The sequence below is a fragment of the Miniopterus natalensis genome, chromosome 1 (assembly GCF_054644295.1).
Source record: "Miniopterus natalensis isolate mMinNat1 chromosome 1, mMinNat1.hap1, whole genome shotgun sequence".
Taxonomy (NCBI): domain Eukaryota; kingdom Metazoa; phylum Chordata; class Mammalia; order Chiroptera; family Miniopteridae; genus Miniopterus; species Miniopterus natalensis.
The window spans coordinates 46,314,881-46,328,354 of record NC_142081.1 but is presented as its reverse complement, the minus strand read 5'-3'; the positions used below and the strand labels follow the sequence as shown (position 1 = coordinate 46,328,354).

The 13,474-nt window shown below is 34.4% G+C and overlaps 1 protein-coding gene across 2 annotated transcripts in view; it reads left to right on the top strand.

Moving 5' to 3' along the window:
* The window catches only part of MINDY2 (MINDY lysine 48 deubiquitinase 2), a 65,414-nt gene that overhangs the window by 30,144 nt on the left and 21,796 nt on the right, over positions 1-13,474 (top strand). For both annotated transcript variants that reach the window (XR_001602904.2, XM_016208549.2), the window contains exons 5-6: positions 2,924-3,026; positions 11,881-12,023. Coding sequence is in view for 1 of the 2 variants with exons in the window: in XM_016208549.2 (XP_016064035.2) it covers positions 2,924-3,026; positions 11,881-12,023 (246 nt within the window). In the remaining variant the exon portion in view is untranslated. The remainder of the gene's footprint in view (positions 1-2,923; positions 3,027-11,880; positions 12,024-13,474) is intronic.

The window sequence follows — 13,474 nt, the reverse complement described above, 5'->3', positions numbered from 1 at the left end:
AACATATGAACTTGTCATCAGGGAAATGCAAATTAAAACCAAAATCAGATACCACTATACACCCATCAGAATAGCTAACATTTAAAAGTCTGACAATACTAAATGTTGGAGAAAATGTGCAATGTATTCATTGAGAATACATTGCACATTTTCTCCTGAAGAGAATGTAAATTGGCTGTCTACTTTGGAAAGCAGTTTGTAGTTATCTAGTAAAGTTGAGGATAAGGGTATCCTAAGACTCAGAAATTTGACAAGGCATATTCCTTGAGAAACTCTTGATATGTGGAACAGAATAAATGTACAAGAATGTTCTTAGCATATTATTTGTCATAGCCCCAAATGAAAATAGCTTAGATAGCCATCCAAAGATGAATGAATATATTACCTTATATTCATACTATGGAATACTATAGAACAATAAAAAAGAACAGTTGCATAAACTACATATAACTACCTAGTATATTATATATTTGATTATTTGGTTTATTGTTTGTGTTTGCTCCAGAATATAAACTTTATGAGAGCATAGACCATCTATTTTGTTCACTGCTGCATCTGCAGTTTCTCTAATAGCACCTGGTATATAGTAGTGCATAAAAGGCACCCAAATGAACTAATTGAATGAAATATTCATACAAAGATTCGACATATGAAAACTTGAAATTTTGTGTTGTTCATAGTCTGTAGATTTTTGTATATTGATCTTTTATTTATTATTCTAGTAGTCTTTTTGTGGAGTCCTTAGGATTGAAAATTCAGATTCTTTGGAAAGACAATGAAGTTGACTCACTAAAGAAAATTGCTCTAAACAATAAAAGTGTTAAGAAAAATAATGAAAATCTAAAGGAATTGTGTCCTCAAATTGCTTCTTAAGGGTTTAAGTTTTCATTTTAAATGAATCAAAGCTGGAAGTAATACTTTTTTGTGTGGTTTACATAGACTTGGAGCCAAAAGACCCTCTTTCAAAGAAAAGGCGTTACTTGGCTCTGCATCAAAAGATTGACAAGTGAATACATTTATGTGTTTTTAGTTAATATGAAATGTTTAAGATATGTATGTAACAATTTCCACAATTGACTTTTTCAATTTACTGATCTTTTCAACCAACCATCAGTCCCACTTGCATGGTTAAGAGGCTTTTACTAAGGTAGAATTTTGCAGGAACAAAGAAAATAAATTATAGCCTAGAGCAGAGCAATTGTTCTCAAACTTTGCTATCCAGCAGTGGAATAAAACTTAGAAAATTGAGAAGCAACTTGAGCCTGGAATTCTTTTAAATCTTTTTTATTTTTTTAAATTAATTTTAGAGGAGGGGGAAAAGAGGGAGAAAGAGAGAGAAAGAAACATCAATATGAGAGAGATACATCAATCAGTTGCCTCCTGCATGCACCCCAACCGGGGCAGCCTAGGTTTGTACCTGGACCAGAATTGAACCCTCAACCTTCTGGTGCATGGGAGGACACTCCAACCAACTGAGTCACAACAACCAGGACTTAAATGTTTTTAACAAGCTCCACAGTTTGGGAACTACTATCCAGAGTATTTCTTGTGCAGATACTGTATATGTCAAGACTTGTGGTATTTGAAGAGTAAGCATTCAATTCAAGAAGATCATTTGGATATGGAAAGAAAACATTGGCCCTCTTATCTTTTATATAATTGTATAAATTTATACTTGTTTTATTATGCATATATCATATTAATACAGTAGTACCTGTAAATAATCTATAAATATATTTTAGGGATGGGAGGGCAAACAAAATAAGTTGTTTAGACAGCAGAAATCTATTTTTCTTCAATAATCAAAGCAAAGTATAATGGAGAGAGAGTAGAGATGCCCAATTTTATATTCCTATAGCTTAAAACATTGAATTTACTTTTCTAGTGAACTTAAAAGACAAAGATTAAGAATCATTGAGCAAATACTGTCCCTGATTAATATACATTAAGCTTTTCTTCAGGAAAATAAAGTTAGTTATGTGTACTCATATTTCCACTATACTTGGCTAGGAAATAAATAATAAATAAAATGGGGCCTGGCCAGCGTGGCTCAGTGGTTGAGCGTCGACCCATGTACCTGGAGGTCAGGGTTTGATTCCTGGTCAGGGAATATGCCCATGTTGTGGGCTTGATTCCCAGTAGAGGGTGTGCAGGAGGCAGCTGATCAATGACTCTCATCATTGATGTTTCTATCTCCCTCTCCCTTTCCCTCCCCCTCTTTGAAATCAGTTTTTAAGAGAAAATTTAAAAAGAAGTAAAAATAAATAAATAAAATGGAAAAACTTTAATCTCATAAATTAACATCTTTAAATTTGCCTTGCTTTAAATGCAGAACATTTGCATTTCAGTAAAAACAAACAAACAAAAAAAGCCTGAACTTTTCTTATTTTTCCTCCTGAAGTAGTTTATTCTTTATTTTAATCATTTAACTGCATCTTTACAACCTTAAGAAATAAAGTTGCATGTAATCCATTTAATTATTATTTTTTTCTTTAAAAAAAAAAATTCTTCGTGCCTGGCCAGTGGTGCTCAGTGGTTGAGCATTGACCTATGATCCAGGAGATGAAGGTTTGATTCCCAGTCAGGGCACATGCCTGGGTTTCAGGCTCGATCCCCAGTAGGGGACATGCAGGAGGCAGCTGATCAATGACTCTCATCATTGATGTTTCTATATCTCTCTCTCCCTCTCCCTTCCTCTTTCCGAAATCAATAAAGATATGTTTTAAAGTATACATATTCTTCATAATATAGCTATAAACAAAATTGGAAACAGTTGGGTATTAATTTTAGGGTTAATTCTTTTCATAAATAATATTTGTATATTTAGTATTGTATTAGAATGAAACCCTAAAGAGCGATATGGGTTTCTTTGTTATTGTTTTTAATCTTACCATGATTAGTGAGACAGTCATTTGTTTTCTAGATTGATGACATTGTAAAAGCTGTTGGTAACTGCAGCTACAACCAACTAGTGGAGAAGATCATCTCTTGTAAGCAGTCAGACAATAGTGAGCTGGTTAGTGAAGGTGGGTGAGTGCTGCTATACCTGACTTACTCTTGGCAAAATGACTTGTCTGATAATTAAATATCTTTAAATGTCTTAAATAAGACTTCTCAAAAACACAAGTGTTGCTACTTGTAGGAATTAAGAGAAGTAATTATTCATGAAGGTGCCAGTGAAAAGTTTTTCCTAGAAACCTTTTCACTTGACTTGTAAAATGAGGCCTGGATTTTAATAAAGGTCTTTGTAATCTCTTGTTAGCTTTGATATGGTCAGTTACCCAGGGGTAAATGATAATTGCTCTTTTTAAAAATGATTATTATTTGAGAGTACTCCATGAACTTTATAATTCATTCTGAACACGTCAGTTGACTGAGAAGAGTATTATGGCACTCAAGTGTTTATTTTAGTAGAGCTCTGCCTTATGTTTCAGTACAATATAGTACAGTAAAGCTCCATTCTGAATCAAAGTTTACCTTTGATTGTTTTCCTAATCCTTAGCTAATTAAAATTGCTAAATTCATCACCATAGAAGCAGTTTCATATTTTTCAGCTGTGTTCCAGTCAGTGACGGGAAAGAGCAGAATGCTATCAGGAGCCATGGCATTTGGTTATACCTTCCTACCACCCACTTCAGTTTTTCATAAATATACTCAAATACTGAGGCTGCTATTCTCCTCTGTTTGTAGGGTAAACAAAGGGAAGAGAAATCATGAGAAGCAGGGAGTGGGCTTCATTATTCTTAGACACACAATTCTTCTACATGGTATAAGTTATGTATTATAACATATATATTACAATTACCACATTGTAAAAAATTAAAACTGACTACAAGATTATATGAGAACATATAAAAGAAGACATGTACACAAATCTCGTACTATATTGATTAATCAGAACCCAACTAATTTTATTACTCCATTATCCGTAACTTTATACAAGAGGCAAGTAGCAAGAAAATACACAATAGTTTAGTTGAGGCGTATCCTACTCTTATACTTGCAATAAACACATAAATAAATATATAGGGATATTGATCACTGATTTGTATGACAGTTCTTTCACTACAACCTAAGGCAGCAACGTTTAAATTTTAGGGGGAAGAGGAGCAACAAAAGCTGTTAAAATTACTTCCTCTCAGTTAACAAAATTTCACTCACTAGAACTTATCCAAGCTCTCATTACCATAAATATATTCCTAAAAAGCATGCTATAAAGAAAATTTCCATTGATGGATTCCTACTTTCTCAGTAACTTCCAATATGCTATTTAGTAGTAATTGAGGGACCAGTAGAATTCAGAAAGTGTTAAAAGATAGAATGATAGCCAAGAAATGATATTATTTGAGTGACTAGATTTATAGGGCCAGAAGCTATAGGAAACACTAACAGCAATTCCCAAGTCAGGCTGTAATGTGACAAGGTAGGACTTAGGTACTACACTAATTAACAAATGCACAACATCAACAACACAAAACCCAGTCCCTTTTTCACTTCTCCTTTTTCTCAACCTGATGTTACAACTACTATTATTTTTCTCACATTGATTTCCCAGGATAATGAAAAACAATAGCTAATTTATATAGTATTGATAACTTGAGAAGAACATCTTGAGAAAAACAAGGAAGGAATTACCTTCTTTAATGGTATAGAATTTTGGGGTAATATATACCAGAATTAAGTCCTTGATATAAAATATTTTGTGGTGATGAAATTCTGCATATCAGATTTCCATATCAAGAAATAATTATATAGAGAATTCACTACAATTAAAAAGCTAAACAAATAGTTTTTGTTTATAAGAAACTACAAATATGTAGTCTGCTTGAAATAATTATTTAACCCAATGGTTACTCATATAAGGCACTAAGAAATCACATAGAAAAGAAGAGGCCACAATGGACATTTTTACTTACAATTTAGCAGTTAACTTCCCTCCATCATTTTCTTCATCACATTTTCTTGAGTATAGTGTTCAACTGAAGTGGTAGTCTACTTTCTGTAGTAGTCTACTTCTCTGTTTGATCTACAACTGTAACTTTCCTTCTAAATCAATAAACTGTCCAAAGGGTGGTTTATTTCTAATCCTTCTTTATTAAAATGTATTAAGCTTTGGTCTTAGATGATAACTATTTTTTAAATTCAAACATTTTATCTTTATAAGGTGCAGAATATTAGAAATACCTTTACTACCATTCTTTTTGATATAAAAGAAATGTTATTTAGCTGACAAGCAGAATTACATATTCTTTCAGTTTCTTTCAGATGACGTTCTTTTTTTTCTGATGGCAACACTTTTAAAGTAAAAGTACAAAACTTTAACATGTACATAGAGTATGTATTATTTGCTACCTCTTCTGGGTGTTAATACTTTTTTGATAACTGGGTAATGGGGGTGGAGGGAGGCGAGCCAGGGTAAAGAGGGGATAAATGGTGATAGAAAGAGACTTGACTTGGGGTGGTGAAAACACAATACAATATACAGATGATGTATTATAGAATTGTACACCTTTAACCTATATAATTTTATTAACCAATTAACCCCAATAAATTCAATTTTTAAAAAAGGGAAAAAATGAGATTAACAAAATCTCAGAGAAGAGATCGAGATCCAGTTCATTTTCTGGTGATCAGCAGCTGTCATATAATCACATTACGTATATAAAGCAGATATTTGCATTAAAAAGTACTCTTTTGAATTTAGTTATAATGATGGGTGTGACAAGGCAGCAAAAATTAACAATGAAAAAAATTGCACAGTACAGGCTGCCAGACTTCACCAGCACTGGTCTGGCCATTTAATTCCACATGCTCTCTCAGGAATATTTTCTTTTTAACAATTGTTTGCAGTTATATATGTGTGTGTATATGTTTAAAGAAACAATTCCAGAATATTCATTTGTTCAAATATTTATTGAGCCTCTGTTGTGTGCTATACATACTGAAGATTATAGTTTGAATTCATATTATTTTTAATTAAATAATATTGATTTTTCTTTATTTTGAAAAATCCCAAACCCATAAAAATATTGGAATAGCGCAATAAATATATATATGCTTCGCCTAAATTCACCAATCATTAACATATTGAATTCTTGCTTTCCTTCTATATTCTCACACACACATTTTTTTCTAAATCATGTTAGAATTAGTTGCACATATCATAGCACTTTAACCATTAGCTTCAACATTTGTCTCCTGAGAACAAAGAATTCTCCTATATAATCATCTTACAATTATCTCAGGAAATTTATTATTGATATAATACTATTATCTAATATACTGTTCACATTCAAAATTCCCCAGTTGTCCCAATAATGTCCCTTACAGCTTTTAAATGTTTCAGTGTAGGCTTCAAGGATCATCTGATTGTCATATCAATATAGTCTCTTAAAATCTAAAATAGATCTCTATCCTTTTTTCTTTTTTTTTCTTTGTGGTTTTTTGTGATGTTACCTTTTCTTAATAGTCCAGGTCACATGTTTTGTAGAATAGTCCTCAATTTGGATTCATATGATTTAGGTTATGTATTTTTGGTGGGAATACTACATAGATGACATTGTGTCTTTTCCAGTGCATCCAAGCAGGTGGCACATGATGTCTGATTATTCCATTATTGGTGATGTTCACATATGATTAAGGTGTTATCTGCCGAATTTTTTTGTTGTAAAGATGCCCTTTGACTTTCGTAATTAATAAGTAATCGGTGATCTTTACTGTGTGAATATCCTGTTTCCTAATAATCTTTCACTCAATAGAGTTGGCATTTGTTGATTCTTCCCTAAATCATTACTATGGTGGTCATGATATTTCTGTTACTCCTTTTACATTTATTGATTGGCATTATTCTGTAAAAAATAGTTTCCCTTCTCCTGCTTCCTCCATTAAAATTTTTTTTTGTATCAATGTAGACTCATAGATTATTTCTTATTCAGTGTGTTATGATTCATTATCACCATTATTCTTTTTGATGCTTAGAATTATCCCAGATGTGGCCAAGTGGATGGTCTCATGCTGGATTCTATGTTCTTTTTTTTTTTTTTTTAAATATGTTTTTTATTGTTTTCAGAGAGAGAGAGAAAGGGAGAGGGAGAGAGAGAATTATTGATGAGAGAGTCATTGATTGGCTGCCTCCTGCACACTCCACACTGGAGATCGAGCCCACAATCCTCACATGTGCCCTGACCCATACAGAACCAGTAACCTCTTGGTGCATGGGACAACATTCAACTACTGGGCCAGATTCACATATGACTAAGGTATTATCTGCCAGATTTTTTTGTTGGGCCCCAATGTTCTTTTGACATGTGTTCATCATTTCTTGAGCACTTTCTTGTTTTCTAGCACAGTAAGAAGTTCTGGGCTCCCTACTGCTTCCCAGGAATCAAATCATATCAGCCCCTATTTTTTCAAAGAAAATATGGGCATTTGTCATATTAAAAGAGATTTTTTTTTTGCCCCATCCTCTTGAGGAAAAATATTAACTGTGTTTGATTTTTTGAAACTTGACAGTAGATGAATCTAAAAAGAGAATCAGATCATTTGTTTAAAACTATCATAGTGACAGAGTTAAATTTAATTGAGTTTAAATTTGAACACAAATCTTAGTCAGGGCCAACATTTTTAAATAAACTATGTTTCCTTTTATCATATTACCTCTTTTTGTTCCTTTTTGCCTAATTTTAGTATCCCTCTTCTAACTTCACATCCTTTAAGGCACTCAGTACTTTTATCTTCTCTAATAGTAGCTCTTCAGTAATAAAGGAAAATAATTTGATAAACTAATTTAGTATTGAGTTTCTGAAACTAAGAGATATTTTCTTTTTAAAAAAATATACCTTTATTGCTTTCAGAGAGAGAGAGGAAGGGAGAGGGAGAGAGAGATAGAAACATCAATGATGAGAGAGTCATTGATCGGCTTCCTTTCACATATCCCCTGCTGGGGGTTGAGCCCGAAACCCAGGCATGTGCCTTGACTGGATTGAACAGCGACTTCCTGGATCATAGGTCGATGCTTAACCACTGAGCCACGCCTGGCTGGGCAAGATATTTTCAAACACACTAATGTCAGGAAAATAATTTTTAATTTAAATTTATTTTTCAGTAATATTATCTCATTGTGCCCGGCCGGGAGTGGCTCAGCAGTTGAGCATCGACCTAGGATCCAGGCGATCAGGGTTCGATTCCCAGTCAGGGCACATGCCCGGTTGCAGGCTTGATCAATGACTCTCTCATCATTGATGTTTCTATCTCTCTCTCCCCCTCTCCTTTCCTCTCTCTGAAATCAATAAAGATATATTTAAAATATATATATATATATATATTATCTCATTGTTACCATTATATTTTCACCTTACTTAGTATCATTAATAACAATATCTATAACAATAAAATTGAAATTTAATATAAATGTTGCGATTAAACTGTCATTTGAAGCAATGCAGATAAGTAAACAGCTATGTAACACTTAGAATTGTTTACCAAAGTTTGTGTAATTAGTTATGAAGAGTTGAATCTAGATCAGGCTTTTGAATATTCCACTAAAATTGCAGGAGTGTCACTGTTTAAGAGTTGGTAGGAGAATTAGGAAACATTTTTCTCTATAGGTCTATGCTTTATGGTTTGGGGAGAAATATAATTCAGTTTGTATTTGTAATAAGCACTAATTTTTTTTATTTTTTTTTTTTTAGAGAGGCAGAGTAAGGGACAGAGAGAGAGAAACATCTATCAGTTGCCTCCGCACATGCCCCAACCAGAGATTGAACCTGCAACCTGGGTATGTGCCCTGACTGGAAATCAAACCCGCAACCTTTTGGTGTACGGGACAGTGCCCAACCTACTAAGCCACACCAGCCGGGGCATAAGCACTAAATCTTTTAACTTGATACCAATAATTCTCCTGGGTTCCAGTCTTTACTTTTCCATAAGTAATTTTGTCCTTGAGAAAGTCACTTATTCTCTCTGAGCCTCTGCCCTGTTCTATAGAAAGAAACTGAGCAAGACCTTTCTAGTGTTCAATTTTTGAATTTTACACATGAAAGCAATGTTGTGCTAAATCTTTATTGAAATTTTTTTTTTTTGTCTTGAAAGGATCTGTAGAGAGGACATTGCGTGAGTGAAGTGTGAGAGGGACATTTAGAAACATCTTTGTGAAGGAAGTGTTTAGTAACACAGCAGTGGTACTTCTTAGCCCAGGCATTATACTTTTAAAATGATGTGTAATACTAAGTGCTTTAGTATATAATGCACACATTCTACTCAGTAACTTAGTACTTAGCAAAGTAATAATAGTAATTGAGGGGGGGCAACTATTTCTAAATGTATAAACCCAAGACGTTGCAAATGTGCTGTAAATTTCCTTTGGCTGTGGCCTTCTGTATAACATTTTGCACTTCCCCTTCTACCTTAACCAGTTCTTTGGAATAGTGTGATATATTGGTAACTTTTTACAGCTGCTTTGCACTTGAATTGGTGTCGCTTGACAATAATGGTGAGGGATGGAGAGTGAGTGGAATAAACCTATACTCTGCAGCTGCTCCTGGCCCTTCCAAGTTTATTTTCAATTTCTTGTGTCAGTTTCTTAACACAGGTTCATCTTTACTCCCTATATTTGCACCTCTCTGCTCATTTATAAAACTTTTTAGAACACTCTCTTCCCCCCTATTGTTTTTGAGATTTTTCTTCTTCATTAAAGGAAGGGAACAAAAGGAAGAAGAGAAAGAACAGAAGAAGAGAAATACAGGCTTTTAAAATATTTATATAGTCGATTCTCATTATTCCCAGTAGTTTTGTTCTGTAACAATGAATTCCAACCTTTTTCATCTCATGGCACACATAAACTAATTACTAAAATTCTGTGGCACACCAAAAATATATTTTTTGCCAGTCTGCCAAAAAAAATAGGTATAATTTTGATTCATTTACACTGGACGTCTATTGTTGTGTTGGCTGTTGTCATTTTTTTACTTGACAATCTAAGGGAAAAGAGGTCAGTGCCCCTGACTAAATAGTTAGGTATTGCATATTTTAAAACTTGCAACACACCAGAAAACTGCTGTTCTATAAAGTTGCTATGAACACTGAATTAGTGAATATTAAACCAGTGTATCTATGGGAAACACAAGATTTGGTTCCTGTGAGCCTTTAGTCACAAACTTTTCATCAACTGATAAATACATAACCTTGTTTTATGTGCATTTCTGTTTAGAGACACCTTATTTAATATATATTGTTGATTCAGTAACATTAAACTCATGGCAAAAAGCACTATAACTTGCCTGGACAAAGCTGCAAAAATACATATTTTCTCCATAGGCACATCACAGCCTTTGTGCACTTAGGAACACTAGCGAGCACTCAAGCGTTACGCTTGGGGGCCATTTTACACAGTAAAAATCACTCCCCAAAAAGCACAAAAATGTGAAGAATCTGGCACTTAATAGACTATGAAAAGGACTCTTGTTCACAGTATGAGAGCTGAAACAAGGCCCAGTGTTGCCTTGTTTGACCTCAGTGAGGAAAGTGCACGTTTGGTGACTCAATTTTTTTGCAGCTTTGCAAATATCCAGGAATGACCCTCAAAGCACAGCAAGTATTGATATTGGGGTTATAAATAAATTCCAGCTAGTAGACAAATTGGGCCAATAGCAAGGATCAACTATACATATATATATCTTTTAAGTTAAACCCCAGAAACCTGTTGTGTGTTTTTTTAATCCTCACCTGAGGATATTTTTTCCATTGCTTTTCAGAGCAATGGAAGGGAGGGAGGGGGAGACAGAAAGAGAGAGAGAAGCATTGATGTGAGAGAGAGACGTCAACTGGTTGCCTCCCACACACCCTGACCAGGGGCCAAAATACATGCCCTTGACTGGGAGTCGAACCTGAGACCCTTCAGACGCTCTAACCACTAAGCCACACCAGCCAGGGCCCCAGAAAACTTCTTTATATTTCATTATGTTTTGAAAATTAAAGAGATCATTTCTGCCCTGGCCGGTTTGTCTTTGTGGTTAGACCATGGGCTAGCCTGACCTAAAGGTTGCGGGTTCGATTTCCGGTCAAGGGCACATACCTTGGTTGCAGGTTCCATCCTGGCCCAGTCAGGGCGCATGTGGGAGGCAACCAATCGACGTGTCTTTCTCACGTCAATGTTTCTCTCTCTCTTTCTCTCTCCTCCTCCTTCCCTCCCTTCTTCCCTTCCACTCTCTCTAAAAATCAATAGAAAAAATATCCTCGGGTGAGGATTAAAAAGAAAAGAGATCATTTCTATTTGTGAACTTGATATATGTATCAAGAGTGGCATATGTTGGAGGCGATTAGGATAAAATAGCATCAGTTATCCACTGTTTTCTGTTCAGTTTTACGTGTACTTTTAGTTTTAAGGCAGGAATTGAGCAGTTTGTGAATTTAGAATTATCTGGGACGTTTGTTAAAATCTTAAGCAACTCGCTTTGTTTAGACCACTTTTCATTTCTAAACATCTATTGCTGGGGAAGTAGCAGTTGACATACATCTTTCACTCCTATGCACTTTTTAAATTGCTAACTCGTGCCTTATTTGTTTTAGTGGGTTTTAGTTTTACTGTGTCTGTGTGCTTTGTTGCAAGCTGCCTGAAATCCTTTTTGGAAGTAGGTAAAGTATATGTAAATACATTAATTGATAAAAAGAATTTCATATAACTGTTTCTTTAGGATGGGAATGTCTATAGACACATTTTCCAAAATAATTTAAAAAGTAGAATTTCCAATTTGGGGCCACCATGTTATAGTAGAAGTCTTATTCTGACTGGCCTTTCTTCATACTTAGAACACAGTGTAAACAGAGAAATTTCTGAAATTTTGAAATTATTCTTCCATCTAATATTTTGCATTGGTTCCATAGGCTTTGTAGCTGAGCAGTTTCTAAATAACACAGCCACTCAACTGACATACCATGGATTATGTGAACTAACCTCAACGGTTCAGGAAGGAGAACTTTGTGTGTTCTTTCGGAATAATCATTTTAGCACCATGACCAAATACAAGGTATGATGTAGAAATAGCTATTTAATTGTTATTTGAAATTAAAGGAACTTGATTTAGAAATGTCTTATGATCTGCTTCAAAATAAAATTTTAGCATAATATTCCTTAACCATTAAATTATGAAAATAATTATTAAATACTTCTTTAGGATGGACTGGATTAGCCATTTAAGTGTTACTTCACATTTATTTTAAGGAAAAAAGAAGATAAACCCTAGAGATAGTAATAAGGTGACTGCTAATGATGGATGTTTATATTTGAGGGCTAAAGGAGTTTAAAAAAAAGAATCAAGATTTGTTTTTATGATAGTGTTTGGCATTATTAAAGCTAACAATGTTACTTTAAAGTCTTCTTACCATGCCATTTATGACTCTGCCAAAAAAATCTTACTGTTTCAACCCTTTGGTTATCTCTTTATTTATCCCTTTCATTTTTATAGCTGCCACCTAATTCAGGAGCTTATCAATTTATACCTAGACTTCTGTGGTAGAATACTGCTCTAACCATGTCAATAATATAGCAGAAATGTTCAGTAGTGCCTAGAGGTACTAGTTCAGTGCCTAAAGGATAGTAATGCAAGATATGTCTACTATCCCCTGTGCCAACACTGCTTCGGCCATAATTCACACTTTATGTTTTTTCATTTCAGCGCCTCACTGCCATTTATTACTCCTTAATCCTTATTTGAAAAGATCTTACTCCTTTTTGCCTATTCAAGTTTCACCTTTTAAGTAGTATTTCGAATATCAACTCTTCAGTAAAGTTAATACTTCTCTTCTTAAACCAGTGATTCTCAACCCACATTGTATGCTGGAACTACCTGGGGAGCTTTTTAAAAAATACCAAAGCACAGCCCAGCCAGTGTTGCTCAGTGGTTGAGCATCACCCTATGAACCAGGAGGTCACAGTTCACTTGGTTAGAGCATCATTCCAATACGCCAAGGTTGCAGGTTTGATCCCCGGTCAGGGCACATACAAGAAGCAACCAATGAATGTATAAATAAGGAACAGCAAATCGATGTTTCTCTCTCTTCCCCCTCCTTCCTCTAAAATCAATATATAAAAATTTTTTTTTTAATTATCAGCAACTGAGACCTGAAAGAGAATCTTCTAGGAATTTAATCAATTAGCAAAAAAAAAAGAATTAACTAAGCACCTGAGGAGGGAAAGAACTTGACTTCATTAAGGAGTTGAAAGAAGGTCTGTGTGGCTAAAGCATCAATAAGAGGCATGGAATAAGGCTAAAGAGATAGGCAGATACTTCATCTTATTGAGTCTTTTTTATGTTTGGTTTTTTTTACACTAAACATTTTATTATTTTTATTTATTTTTAATTGTTAACACTATTATAGATGTCCCCCATTTACCCCCCTTCCCTCCCCTCCACCCAGCCCCTCCCAGGCCTTCACCACATTATTGTCAGTGTCCAAGGGCTATGCATATATGCAGATA